The following is a 15,791-nucleotide window of genomic DNA, read 5'->3' on the forward strand; positions in this document are numbered from 1 at the left end:
ACTCCGGCTTTCGCTTTGAAGGATTCTTCAAGCGTGTAGCCGGGATAATTAAGGTAGCTGGTATCGGCAGGACGGAGTATTTGTGTCTCCGTGAGAAACAACATTGCTGGCCGTGCTGTCTCGAGACGGTGGTGGACAGCGTTGAGGTTAGCGTGGAGTCCTCGGATGTTAGAGAACTCGACCTCAAACAGCGTGGGTATGGTGGGGGTGTGCACCGCTGAACGACCGTTATTTCTTATTTGCGCTACCATTGGAAAAATTAGGAAAAGAGACGTGAGGCGAGCGACGTATTGCCACGATAGGGATGGGCAAAGTATGGAGGCGTGTTTTCCCAAATGTTTGCCAAAAAGGAAAATATACTGATCCGCCGGACGGAAGGGCCCCCGAACCCCCCCCGGAAGTGGCCGCCGGGACCCCACCTTCCGGTCACCAACCGGCACGACGTTCCACCCCGAGATTATGCGTGGCCTGGTGGGGCAGCCTCGAGAGCTGGTTAGGCACGCTCGGGCCCCTGTACTATGCCACGGGCGGCCAGCGGAACAGCCGTTTCTTCGGGTCTCCCTGTCCGGCAGGTCAATACAGTTTCCCCCGGCATTGGTTCAACAGCCGTCTCCACTGGAACAACACCCATCGCGGCAATACTCGCTCAGGCACTGGCTGTACGGTGGCTGACCTCGAAACGCGGCTGCAAGCCACTTCACGAGTTTTTCTCCATGCGTACGGTGGTAACAAGCCAGGCGGATGTTAGCATCCTACCACCAGATATGTTAGCATCCTACCACCAGATAGTTAGCATCCTACCATCAGATAATACCACCAGATAATACGCATTATTGGCGACGTAAAGGTCACAAACACCCTTGAACCTTTACAATTGCGTCGCGAGATAGCAGCACTGAGCGCTTTCTATCGACTGTATCACGGCGAGTGCTCTGAGGAATTATTCTCTCTAATTCCTGCTTCCCCCTACCTTCTTAAGTCCACGCGAGCTGGTTCTCGATGTCACCGCCTAACTGTGACATCAATTCCATCGCGCACAAAGAAATTTGGCAACTCCTTTCTTTGTCGCACTACCAAAAAATGGAATACCTTACCAGCTCACGTGTTCCCCTCCTCTTACAACGCGGGTTCCTTCAAACGAGGCGTGAAGAGGCATCTTGCGGGCCGGCAAGGCGGTGACGGCTAGTACAGAACATTCTTCCCGACTGTACTGGCCGTCGTCGCGTTTGGACTCTACTACCACTTACCATCAGGTGGAGTAGAGTCATTTGCCATCCCGGCGCATATAAAATATATATATATATATATATATATACATACATATATAAAACTGTATTGTATATACACCACATACCCATTTATGAGTATATTATATCATATTATTATATACAAACTGTATATATATATATACAGTTTGTCATTCAAACAAATATCGGAAGACGTTAAATGCGTAAATCGTACGATTCCAGTTGTGTAATTACTGTTCCTATTTATCGGTTTTATGTATCATATAGTATTATAATATTGTATTATTTACCGATATGGCCGATGATTGCATTACCGCACAGATCGTCCAATGATATTGAATTTTAATTCACTTATAATAATACACCTGTTCGATTTCGAAATATTGTGTATTGTAAATTTACGATCAATCTGAATATTATTACATTCATTCAATAAATATCATCTGTGTATAACTTTTACACATAAGCCAGTTATACCTGACCCCTGTATCCTAACGAATATTATATGTTTGCCTCTTTTTCTTCTTAAATACTCAACCGTTCATCATGAAATTTTACTTACAAGTTGTCAGGGGTACATACAAGGAAAAAGGCGGAAGAACAAAGAAATTTATTTATAAACAGTATTGATATCTTTTACCACCAATTAAAGTAAGTTTAATTAATAAAGAAACTAATATAGAAATATTTTCATATAAAACGTCTCATGACGTCCAATTCTTGTCGAGTTTATATTAGAAATTTACATAAATTAATAAGAAATGTTGACATTCCATACGACTTGTCAACGGCTTACAATTAACGCGTGCACTCACGTATAATAATTAGATAAACGACGTATTTTTACAATATAAGCGTTAGGAATGAGCTGAAATAACAATAATAATTTATATAGTATGCTACTGATGTAATGGTGACACGTCTGATATTTATCCGTAAGTTGTGGAAAACCGCAATCATAATAGTATTTGTGGTCTGTGTTCACGGTCCGTTTATGTGAACATATAATATTTATATATACGTTGATAACTCTTCTTTTGATATATTAATTACTACCTCTTGGTGGTAGGGCTTTATGCAAACGGACGGTTTTGACTGACCGGTTAGCGTGGTTGTTGGATTGCCTTTCACGCCGAAGGTTGTGGGTTCGATTCCCACCCAGGACAGATATTTGTGTGCATGAACATGTCTGTTTGTCCCGAGTCTGGGTGTAATTATCTATATAAGTATGTATTTACAAAAGAAAAAGTAGTATATGTAGTATATCAGTTGTCTGGTTTCCATAGTACAAGCTCTGCTTAGTTTGGGATCAGATGCTCATATGTGAATAATGTCCCACGATATTTATTATTTATTAAACACGTCTGGTTAGGTACCACCCACTCATCACATACTGTACAAACTGCAAAATTGTTGCGCTCCGGTTGGAAGGGTAAGTGAGCCAACTTCATGCACAAGGGACATAACATTCTAGTTTACACGTTTGGTGGCGCAGTACACTTGCCATTCTGTCTACCTATTTAATATATAAAAATATCGGATCCAAAGTGACAATCAGTAACTAACAGGAAAGTCTGATACTTCAATAACGAGTTATGACTCTTAAGACTGTTCATATTTTTAACATATTCTAATTGTGTCTGTTCACGTTCTTACCTACCACGTGCAGTTATTTATACCTTAGATTAAAACCATACTCATCGTTATGTAGAAATAAATAAACACAATCATAAACTTTTATTGCAAATATATTCAATTTATTAATGAAATTACCATAATTGCAGCATTTGTTATAATTTTATAGACTTTACCAATTACACATGAGAATTAATTATGATGAAGCGCATTATTATTAAATCAACAGCTGCTAATCTATTGCTTTTATCTGTATAAAGAAAAAAACATAATTATAAAGCACTGTAGTGTGTATAACGGGGTCATTATTTAAAAAGTATATTGTTTTTAGAAATAATTGTTTTAAATAATTATTTTTAATAGTTAGTTCGTGTCTGAGCAGTAAACGTTAAACAACGAACTCATTGTTTTATTTCATAAATACTACATTTTAATCCACGCATAATATTATTTTGGATTCGTGAGTGCATACGAGTATATAATAATTAATTATTTTGAAAGTACATAAATTCCATATACCATGCGGTTTGCTTATAACTCTGCTATATTATACACTAAAAATATTTAATAAATATATATTTAGTTACAATATAACATTAGTCCAATAAATAGTCCGACGACATAGAAAGAGTCGCGGGAAGCCGTTAGATGCGAGCAGCGCAAGACCGGCTAACGTGGAAATCCTTGGGGAGGCCTTTGTCCAGCAGTGGACGTCTTTCGGCTGAGATGATGATGATGATGATTATTATTCCAATTAACTACGTGTATATCAAGTTTTATTTTAATATCAACTATATATACTACGCTGACATTCAAAACCCGGTTCTTTCGGAAATCCATTATGTATATCATGGATTGTTCAAGATCTTGCGAATATCACTTCAATTTAATGTCAAAGTTTTCAATTTGTATATACACTTTTTTTGGTTCTGCGGCTAAAATCTGTATTTACACTCGAAACAATCAAGGGAACGAGTGACAATATTTATATTCTACTGATCACTAATTACTAAATATTAACAAGTTTGTACGGTACTATTCACAAAAATTTAGATGAAAGAAATCCACGCCATCTAGTGTCATTTATTAGAAACATGCTTACTTTTAACATATAAAGATTAACGTTTTCTTGTAATACATTTAAAACAATTAAATAATAATTCCACAAACAACGCTCTCTCTATGATTCTCTCCTGTAATTTTCATTCCTTATCATCAATTGATCAATATTAAAAAGTTACTCAATCAGCTAGATTTAAAAAAATATATTTTAAAGAAAAAAGCGTATTTGATAAAAGATATAGAGAGATACACTAATGTATTTTCTATTAGCACATTCTCGACAAACATTCGAATCGATTTCAATTTTATGACAGACGTTAATTTATGAACCGTGGTTGTTTCTTCAATGACTAAGAGCTATTGACATATCTTGTTATTGAGAAAACATTGCACTGTATCATAATTTGTTTTCGTGAAAAGACTGTAATAAAGTTTACAAATAATAAGGTCGTGGTACGAAATTATAATATTCCTAAATATTATGCTAAAATTATTAAATCCAGGCAAAGGATATATACAAAGAATCCGGTTCATTGTATCAAAATATGATAACGAAACATGGATATGACAGCAAAAAAATCAGTCATATAAATAATATATCCATTTATTACTGCCTCGTTGGTCTTCTGGCTAGATATAAGGCCGCAAATCCCGAGGACTTGGGTTCAAACCCCTGGCCGGCCGATAAATAGTTATTGAAGTTTGGTCATTCCAAATCGGTTGACAAACAGTAAGAAAAAAGTTACTAAATCGTTTTATCTTTACCTATTTTTATAAATTATTTATTTATTTATAATTTACTAAATTGCTTGTTTACTGCCATTTACGAATTAGTTTTAGTGGAAACTTGATTGGTGTGTGAACGAGTTTATTGTTGTATAATGTATGTGGTGTTTACTGTATATTTTCCGATTACAATAAAAATAAAATAAAAATAAATATTATTATTTATTGATAAAAAATTTAACAACAATACAACCAATCACGAACTTAGGCTCAAAGAACGTAAGTTTATGACTAAAGGCAGGATCATTCCCCTCACATTGTTTTTATATTGTGGTGTCTAATTTTTTAAATTGCAATGAGAAGCCCATCTAGAGCATATATTGCCAAGTGCGCCTGCCGTAACATTTGCTATTCAGCATGGTGTATCTGTGGAACTTGTTTTACATTTTTATAATTTAAACAATTATATGCAAACTTTTTTCACAATGCATAATAATATATAGTTACATAATAATTACTTATCTTTATATATTATATATGTATATTTATGTATGTATCTATATATTTTTTATTTATATGTATAAGTATGGATATGTAGATGTAGTATAATATGTATTATTTATATTTATTTAAAAAAAAAGTATAATAGATCTGTACACACCTCCTTTACCGCTTTATTTATCTCACGTCCTCCGCCCAAAGGTTGTATTGTTTGAAAGAGGTCGCTCCTTTAGCGATGAGACCGCCTTTTGTACATTAATAGGTTTTTGTTTGTGTTTATAACTGTATGTTTGTGTAACTCTTTCGATGTACAAAAAAGCATATTCTATTCTATATAGTGTGAGACTGGACCGGCGAGCTAGTAATTGTTATAGTCTTTCTGACATTTCACGATCAAGTTACTTTCACTTCCGAGTTTGTTCATATAGAATTACTTCACCAATCTTCGCCATTGACTATTTTAAGTGAAGTAGTGCAGCGAAAACTTACGCTTAAAATATTTACCAACATGATCATGTAGTGTAAAGATATGGTAGTCGATCAAGCGGAACATGTTCTAACAACATACGCTCCACCGATCCTGCTGATAAAGTATCAGACCTGTTTCGGTTAAATATCGTAGAGTCAAAACATGCAGGCTTTAGTATGACAACAAGTAGTCCACCGATACCCCCCAGTATCGCCCACTATTATTCTCCTAGCTGGTAGTGTGTAGTACATTTTAATGTTCACTAAAAAGTCTGTGTGTTGCATAATATGTATTAATTTATTAGTTCATTATTGTTGCATTTCCTTAATTAAAATAAATAGCAGATTTTGCGGTATTTTTTTTATAATCATTGACATATAACTTATAATATAACCTTCTGAAAAATTATACAGTCAGATTAACTAATTTAGTTTTACTCTCAATGCTCATTGGTCGCATTTTGTTTCATCAGCTTCCATTAACCAATGATCATATAGATTGAAACGAAATTACTGCTATTTATTATTACATCATTTTCTTTATGTCATTTATCACGCTAGATTAAATTAATCACCTGCTGAATCTCTAGTGTCCATTATAAAATGATTCATGGAACCGAAGCTCGGTTCCAGTTACGGCGGTTTTCTCAAAATGTTGTTTTTCTAGGACCCCCAAATATATCAAACCTTATCATGAGCGATCACAATCATAATATTTCCAGGTATGACTGGTTGATTAATAATCGAATATCATATTATAAATGTCTACACAAATCCTAACCGGTGATTGCTTTACATACAATTTAATTTACATAAGAGCTTATTTAAACAAAATGGTATTCTAATTTTGAGATCGGAATAATTTTCAATCATCCCGGCGGATTGGTTATCTTTATCATGATACCCGCAATCTTCGGTGAAATTCGAGTTCTAGGCAACAGACTGATATTGTTTAGTGACTATTATAAAAACGTAGGTAGTAAATAACCAGGGACCGAATTCTACTAATTTATATCAATTACGATACGTTCCCGATTCGATTCCGATCCAACAATAATATTTATATAAATACAAATGAATCATTTGTATTTATTCGAATCGGAACCGAACCGATAATACGTTAACCGTTATGTCAAAATCAAACGTAATTGTTAACTTTTATGGCAATAGTCGATAGTTAAATTAAATAATAGAAAAACGAAAAAAAAGGCAACGATCACGCTTCGATTCGATTGCGATAAAGTGACAATTTGTTTTTGTAGAATTGTCCCCTGTTGACTAAATATTAAATGTGTTTAAACTTACATTCAAATGCCAAAAACTTACGGCCTTACTTATAAACGTTATTCAGCGACTGATTACGTGATTAGTGTAAACTTCCACTAGTGGTAGGGCTTTGTGCAAGCTTGTCTGGATAGTACCACCCACTCATCAGATATTCTACCGCAAAACAGCAGTACTTGGTATTGTTGTGTTCCGGTTTGAAGGGTGAGTGAGCCAGTGTAATTACAGGCACAAGGGACATAACATCATAGTTTCCAGGCGCATTGGTAATGTAAGCGATGATTAATATTTCTTAGAATGCCAATCTCTATGGGCGTTGGGGACCACTTACCATCAGGTAGCCCATATACTCGTCCTCGCCTACCTATACTATATAAAAAAACTATATTAATTATGGTGCCTTTAACTAAAGCTAGTTAAACATTGATTTCTCATTTTCCGTCATTTTTGACTCGAGTATTTTGTCAAATCATCCGCAAAACAAAATTTATAATTTCGTTATATATTTAAAAGAATAAACAATCATATAATATAATAGTCAAAAGGCAAATATACATCTATTATTTACTTAAGATATAAGAAATAACAACATAAACTATTTCCTGTTCAAGGAAGCGAAGAAATGAGCAAAACTATTGGCATACGAAATTAAGTGAAGCTCTATAATTTGCATTGAATACTGACCCAAAATACTTTACCGCTATGTGATTACAGTGTCTTATTACCATGGGATAGAGTACAAAATCGGATAAATGCTCAATAGCCGCCGTATTTGCCTCCCGATCGTATTTGATTTGTTTCATAAGCTGACCATGGCAGATCAAGTGACAAACGCAGACCGAGTATATGTATCTAGTACATAATAACACAATGTCACGATCTCATGAGAGTGTTGCAATTATGAGTAAAATAATATAGAATACATTAGTTTAATGAAGTACTGCTAGTTACAAGATCTAATCCACAAATTCAAGGTCGAGGATCGTGCTACGCGTGCTATTGGAGTATTATTTAAGGATAAAATCAGAAAAGAGAATTAATTGAATTATGAGAATTGATTTTGATCAACTACACAATGCATATTATAAACACAAGTATGTGCGCAAACACTTTTTCTATTTCGTCAAATCTTGACGGCAAATCTGGCACGTCCGAAAACAGTTCAGGTGCAGAACGGCTTTACGTGCTCTCTGAGGCACGGGAGTGTACACACAAGTAACATTCAGACTACGGGCTACTACTGAAGAGTAAAACCGAATAGCTTTATATCGGCCCAACCAGGGGTTTGAAACCAAGACTTAATAATTAAAAATAATTAATTAATATTTGGCCTTATAAGTAGCCATAGATCAACGAGACAAGTCTAAAGGAAGTTATCCGTAGAAGCAACGAATATCCAGCAGTAAATTGCAATTGGGTAATTGATTGAAACTTTGATAATTTTTCACTAACGTTCATCATATTCGATTAATTAATTAATTAAACCTTTACAACAATTTTTATTATCACTACTTATCTGAATTAAATGATAACATAAATAAAATACTGATACTATTTAACATATATTTTTTTAATACAAAATGTTGGTATATCATAATATTTTTACATAAATAGGCAAAAATGAAACAGTTCAGAACCTTTTTCTACCCTCGACAATTGTTTTGAAGTGAAAACTTCTATAAATGCGCTGCGCTGCTTTATCGTAACGGATAGACTCGTGGGCTTTACGTCACCGACATGCTAATGTTAGTATAATGAAATCATTGAAAGTACAAATAAAATTTATGAAATTATTGAAATTTATGTAAATACTAACAGTATATACAAAAAAATGTAAGTGTATTTTAACTATTATTTATTAAAAGTAAGCTGTATTAAAAATTTGTACTGAGTTTGCGACACATTGTATTTTGATGATTAAAAAGGGAGAGAATTATTACTTGGAAAGCCAATAGATGTGGAAATTGGACAAATATATTGAACAGTTTCAAGTTTTCACTTCTATCGGCAGTTCCTACGACTGCCAGTATTTTATTAATTTATGTTGTTATTCCCTTTAATTATTTTATTAAATAAATCAACAGTTTCATTACAGTTGTAAAATGTGTAAATAATATTATCGCTAAAATCTCATCCCTTATACTCAACAAGTATTGATAAATTTCGACAGTTCAGCTTTATTGGTGGCGAGCGCTGTCCCAACACAATATGATGTTTGGATTCTGTATAAGTTGTAAAAGTAAATATTTTGTTAGGTGTATCCGTTTCCTACGGTACTCCAGTTTCTATTGATTCACTTGCGGGACCGTTTGTTCGATTTTGTATTCATAATACATACTTAAATTGAATTGATTGTACATACTTAAATTGAATCGTTGTTGGTTTACGTGCTTTTGAATATGCAGAAAAATATAAACTGCTATAAAATGGATTGAAAATCTTATAATACTGTATAAGAATAACTTGTAAGTCAGAAATATAGTTAACTTTTTATTTTGTTAAGAAATAGCTTACTAGGCTCAATAACAATATTATTAGTAGTTGAGGAACGAAAATAGTTTTTATTTTCTTTTGATACACGCCGAGATGGCCCAGTGGTAAGAACGCGTGAATCTTAACCGACGATCGTGGGCTCAAACCCGGGCAAGCACCACTGAATTTTTATGTGCTTAATTTGTGATTATAATTCATCTCGTGCTTTACGGTGAAGGAAAACATCGTAAGGAAACCTGCATGTGTCTAATTTCACTGAAATTCTGCCACATGTGTATTCCACCAACCCGCATAGGAGCAGCGTGGTGGAATAAGCTCCAAACCTTCTCCTCAAAATGAGGAGAGGAGGCCTTTAGCCCAGCAGTGGGACATTCACAGGGTGTTTCGGTTCGGTTGATACACGACAGTTTTAAATTTCTTATATATTTCAGCAAGCGACTTGACTGGTCTGTTTTAGCTTTTATAATGTTTACATTTCATAAAAGTTACATCACATAATTTCTCAAAATCACTGAATTATTTTCAGCTACCAAACTCAATTGCTTTTTGTAAAGAACCATCTTTACAAACAAAAAGCAATTTATATAATCACCATTTATTTGTTTTCTGTTAAGTCGTGTGTAAAATGCGCTAAACAAATAAAAATCACGTATCTCATATCGCTTCGTCCATTACATTTCGGACAAAATAAACGACACACATTACTAGTTACGTTACGCTATTCCGCTCAATTAGTTCCCTAAATGCGAAGCTTAATGATTTTAATGGACTTGTCGTGTAGTTCGAATTAAATTAGACTCTATTATTTTCGCAAGAAGATTCAAACTTAATAAATTAAATCAACTGTACAGCAACGACAAAGATAATGGCAAGCAATAGATGTTAAAGACCATAATCAAATAAACGAGCCGAAGGTTTCTTAAAACTATTGAAATTGATAGCAAGCAATAATTAATGCAAACGAATGGCAATAATATAATAGCATGAATTAATATATTTTATATATTATATACTAAAATATTTTACATACCAACGAGATTAATAAAACTATAACGAAATGATAAGCAAAATAGGAGCGAAAAGATAAAGCGTAAGCCAAAACCACCATGTTTAATTTACATTGATCTGATTAATTAAAAAGCCGAGATGGCCTATTGGTTAGAACGCGTGAATCTTAACCGATGATCGTGGGTTTAAACCCGGGCAAGCACCACTGTATTTTCATGTGCTTAATTTGGGTTTATAATTCATCTCGTGCTTTACGGTGTAGGAAAACATCGTGAGGAAACCTGCATGTATCTAATTTCATTGAAATTATGCCACATGTGTATTCTACCAACCCGCATTTGAGCAGCGTGGTGGAATAAGCTCCAAACCTTCTCCTCAAAAGGGATAGGAGGCCTTAGCCCAGCCGTGGGACATTAACGGGCTGTTACTGTACTGATTAATTAAAAAATATTAATTAAAATATAATTAATGAAAAAATATAATTTACATCTGTGATAGAAGAAAGCTTTTGAAAGAGAACAAATGTTTAAGCGGTTAGCACGAAGAAACATCGAAAGAAATTATATGTATCGAAATAATATTTGGGTAGAAAAAGTAGGTCAATCGAAATTTTTGTTTTGCGTTTTGCATTTTAGCACACGCAAATTTTTTACTGAGCAAGTTATTTTTAGGGATTTTTTTTTTAAATAAAGATAAATATTTTTTCTTTACTATTATATTATCCTATAATTACTCATTGTTGACGCGTCTCTTTATAGCAATCCATCATCAAAATTATAGGAAGTACACTTAATGCGGGGGTGGGCTGCTGGCAAGAAGCAGGTAATTTCGTTTACATCACGCATTAATTTCCGGGGTAATCATAACACCGTTTTTATATGTAAATAATCATAACGTTATTTAAGATTTGAATAATTTCTTATACTACATTTTTTATTATTTTTAAGCGACTTCAAGAATAAAAGGGGTTTTTAATTCTGTTGGAATTCTACTTTAGGTATCTTTTGAAATTTTTCAATACTCATTTTGGAAAAAAAATTTTCGTTTCTTAAATTGGTTTATCGTGTAACGTACAGAAACAAAACCTTCTTCCAAAATATATATTGTAAAATAAAAATGAGAAATAGATTTCAAAGTGAAATGTATAAAATAAAGTAGATTGCAAAATATAAACAATATGTCATACGGTGACGTATATTTTTTAATATTAAAATTTTCTTAAAAAAAATCACATGGTTCTTATAGACATAATTTGTAACATTGATTAGTATCGTGTTTATTACTACAAATTGCATTTTAGCATTTCATATAAACCGTTACTTTGAAACTAAAATTTGTTTTTTGTCAAAATTAGCCTTTCTGACTCTCGGAATAAGAACTGTTCTTACGAGTCATGGATGGTGGTTGTAAAGATACGACCGAGATTATTTTTATGGTAAATGAATGTGGGTTTAAAGTAATTTTATCTTTATAGCCGGTTTCACGACGTTGGTCACAAACCCTTTGTAGGAAATATATATCCTTAATAGAGTTTACATTATCGATTATGTTTATATTTCTAATTTAAGCTTATTAAAATGAAATAAACGAAGTTATATTTACACTTTGCACCAAGCAACCATAATTTTATTTTGTAGCGCCTGTTTAAATAATATTACAAAGTTTCATTAATCAGCAATTGCTTACAGATAATAACGCCTAGTAAAGAAAGTGTTACTAAACGTTATATGTTTCATTTTCTGTCTAGCAGCCCGTTCCAACTTCTTACGGATAAAATAAGGAATTTTAATTCTAAATGTTTGTTAATTATGAAATACTGTCCTACATATATTTTACGCAATTATTTACATATCCCGTAAAAATATTAAAGTGTTAAAAACAATGTTCATACGACTACATCAAACATTTAAAATTATTATATTATTAATTTTAATGGCAATTCATTATTTCTCACAATTCTTAAATTAATAAAACAAAACTACAGTGGTAGTATTTTTTAAACATAAAAATGTTCACTGTTATCTTTAAAAAATAGTTATGCTGTCGTTGAGTTTGTAGACATTTTGGAGACCTACAAATCGCTGATAAAAAGTTATTTTTTATATCTGTTATAGTTTTGGCAGCGTTCGCTACAAATGCGTCTGGACCAGCATTTTTCCTGTCCGACTACGTCAGCATATTAAGCTATATATGAAAAAATACGCAACATATAAACAAACTATGTTAGCTATGCCTGACCGGAAATTAAAATTTAAACAATATGAAACTTTCTTGCGTGAAACCAGAAAAACAATCAAACTTACATACCTCCACCATAGTAAATTTAAGTAAATATTTACTTGGTGGTAGGACTTTGTGCAAGCCCATCTGTGTAGGTGCCATCCACTCATCAGATATTCTACTGCCAAAGAGCAATATTCAGTATTTTTGTGTGCCAGTTTGAAAGGTGAGTTAGCCAGTGTAACTACAGACACAAAGGATATAACATTTTAGTTCCCTAGGTTGGTGGCGCATTGGCGTTGTAAGGAATGTTTGATATTTCTTACATTACCATTGTCTTTGGGCCCAGGTGGTGCCCAGGTGGCCCATTTGCCATCCGCATAAAAAATTAAGTGCATTACATATATGTATATTGTAAACTTATTTTATATAATAAACCTCATAGAACAATATAAGAGTTACTTTATCAAGTTTATAATTTTCATTTTAAAGTTTTTATATGTGTATTAAGTTTTTCTAAATCCGATTACACGATATAAATTCGTTCCCGACGTCCAGAGTAAGCTCGTGAGCTTCTTATAGTAACTGAATGTAAAAGAAAATTCACCTTCCATAGAGATATGCCATATTCCAGGCATTTTCTATATTTTTATTTCGTTCTATCTAAAATTTAAATATAGTTACTTTAAGTTTATACTAAGCATAAATACTCATATCATTAACACAGAAAACATTATTAAAATAATTTAAAATAATTATAGTAATTGGCTAAATACAGACTTAAATATACTGAAGGGAGAAACCTATGTGCAAATTAAATTATACGTACGGAGCGTTATTTACATTCAACTTGAATGTAAATTAAAACTAACTCCTGAAATTAAAAATACTTCAAGAAAACAAAACAAAACAAAACTCTTTTACTACCAAACTTTTTAGTATCTTATATATTTTTTTTATATTCCGTAAGAAGTGTGTTTGTGTCTCTTTGTCTTTTGCTTAAGAAGTGGATGACAGAAGTTAACGTGTCAGTTGTAACATAGTATGTTTTGATAAATTTATAGGAATGGATGAAAATCATGGACAAAATCTAGACTCGGAATATAAACGATATTTGGAAATAATCCGGCCTTATTTGGGCCAGTTACTTGATCAGGATGTTATAGAAATTTGTAATGCTTGGATTCAAAGACTTTCGAATTGCAAAGAACACGAAAAATCATTACGAAACAAATACATTTTTGCTATGTGCTATCAATTAGCCAAAGGTAAACTTGAAAAGCCTTTTCTTAAATACCCATCAGCTGATGAATTATCTCTTTTGACGGACGATGCAAACAGCGATGAAACTTTATCAGAGATAGAATATCAAATAATAGATTTGGATAACGTTCATACACAAGTTATTTATGACAATGAAAAACCTTCGCAATCTTCAATAGAATATGTGACCGGCGATAGTGAATTTAAAACTGATGATAATTTTAACTCAATTACTTACAACATACCAGAAAATATGTATAATCAAAACGTAATATGCTATAATTGTTCTACTGACGTGCCTAATTTCAACAATAATAAATTACGCGACGAATCTTGTAATATCAGAACAATAAACATTGTGATGAAACTTCGAGAAATTAAAAGACAAAACGTTTTGCTTCAAAGAGAATTGACCGCTTTAAAAGAAGAATTGAGAACAAAGAATCAAGTTTATAATTTGTCTAATGACATTTTGAAAGTGAATAATGCGACCAGCATTCATACAATAACGCAGGATAGCACAAATACTTTAAAATGCAAATTAGAAGAAGTTATATCTAGAAATTGTCTTCTCGAAAAAATAAGGAATTTACAGGATAACCTCGATAATTTCAATTGTATTAAACGATACGAAATAGGTGACTTATTTGCAAAACATAAGTTACAAATAATTGATACTAAAACATCTGTACAAGAAGAAATGAAAGTGTACTATGAAAGTAAATTAGAAGACCTAAAATTACAATATGAAAAAAATATTAAAGAAATTGAAACAAAGCATTTAAGCGAATTAGAAAAACTAATGGTTAAAAAAGATGAAATAATTGCTAATAAGGATAAAACAATTATATCTCAGGGTATTGAAATAGACCGGTTAAAAAAAAGCATTGAAGATCTTAAATATTCAAGTCTTCCTAATGACTCAAATTCAGAAAATTTGAAACGAAAAGCAGATGAATTTGCAAAACGTATTAATAAAATAGAAAAATCTAAAGTGAAGTTGTCCAAGGCTTGTGAACTAAAGTTAACTAATTTACAGAAAGAAAAACATTTAACGGAGTGTTCTTTACATCTTGAATTAGTTAGACAAAGAGCTCAGGTAATACAGGAAATATCTAATGATTATCAAACTGAATTAGCTGAAGCTTTAAATAAATTAGAGAGCAACTACAAGGAAATTATTACTAATTTACAATCAACAGCTATTCAACGCAGAAAGCAGGACCAAATGGCGTTAGAATCGATAATACAAGCAGTTTGCGGTGTACGGAATGAAGGTATGTACACTAATAGTGCACGAGCTACATGTCCAAGCCAATTAACGAACAAAGCTTCGCGTAATCAAACGATAGACTGCAATGGGAATTGTGATATTGAAATGCCGACCGTATTCCAAGGTAATAAAGTTGGTAGTATAATTGTCGGCGGTAAATCTTTCGGCGAAGAGAGTGTGGTAAGTGACTATTGCCTCGATAGTGAGAAGTTGGGTGAATTGTTCAAGAAATTGTACATTCCTCAGAGGGACACGGGCGGCGACTCGACTAAAAAGTAATCTAACTTTTCACAACAATTCCTGTACAAATTTTATTCGTGAATAATTAATTCGTTTGGTTTTCGAACAAATATGCTTTTCCTTGACTGTAATCAATTTTGACAGATCTAATAAATTAATTTAAAATGATTATGAGATATTTTGTTTTAAATGTGTAAGTCTACTAATATTATATCATAGAATATAGAAAATAAAAATCAAAGTTTACATTATTACTTTATCAAACATCTTAATATTTTATGTTATTATAATTTGTTCCTTACAACCAAGAAATTCCACGATACTATACGTGAAATTCTCCTGTGACACTGTCATAATAATAATGAAATACC

At 32.8% G+C, this 15,791-nt stretch overlaps 1 protein-coding gene across 1 annotated transcript; it reads left to right on the forward strand.

Moving 5' to 3' along the window:
• Positions 1-13,710: 13,710 nt before the first annotated feature.
• On the forward strand, positions 13,711-15,459 carry LOC126781809 (uncharacterized). Its single transcript, XM_050506867.1, has one exon. The coding sequence runs from the start codon at positions 13,711-13,713 to the stop codon at positions 15,457-15,459; it is 1,749 nt and encodes a 582-aa protein (XP_050362824.1).
• The last annotated feature ends 332 nt before the right edge of the window (positions 15,460-15,791 follow it).

The sequence above is a fragment of the Nymphalis io genome, chromosome 1 (genome assembly GCF_905147045.1).
Source record: "Nymphalis io chromosome 1, ilAglIoxx1.1, whole genome shotgun sequence".
Taxonomy (NCBI): domain Eukaryota; kingdom Metazoa; phylum Arthropoda; class Insecta; order Lepidoptera; family Nymphalidae; genus Nymphalis; species Nymphalis io.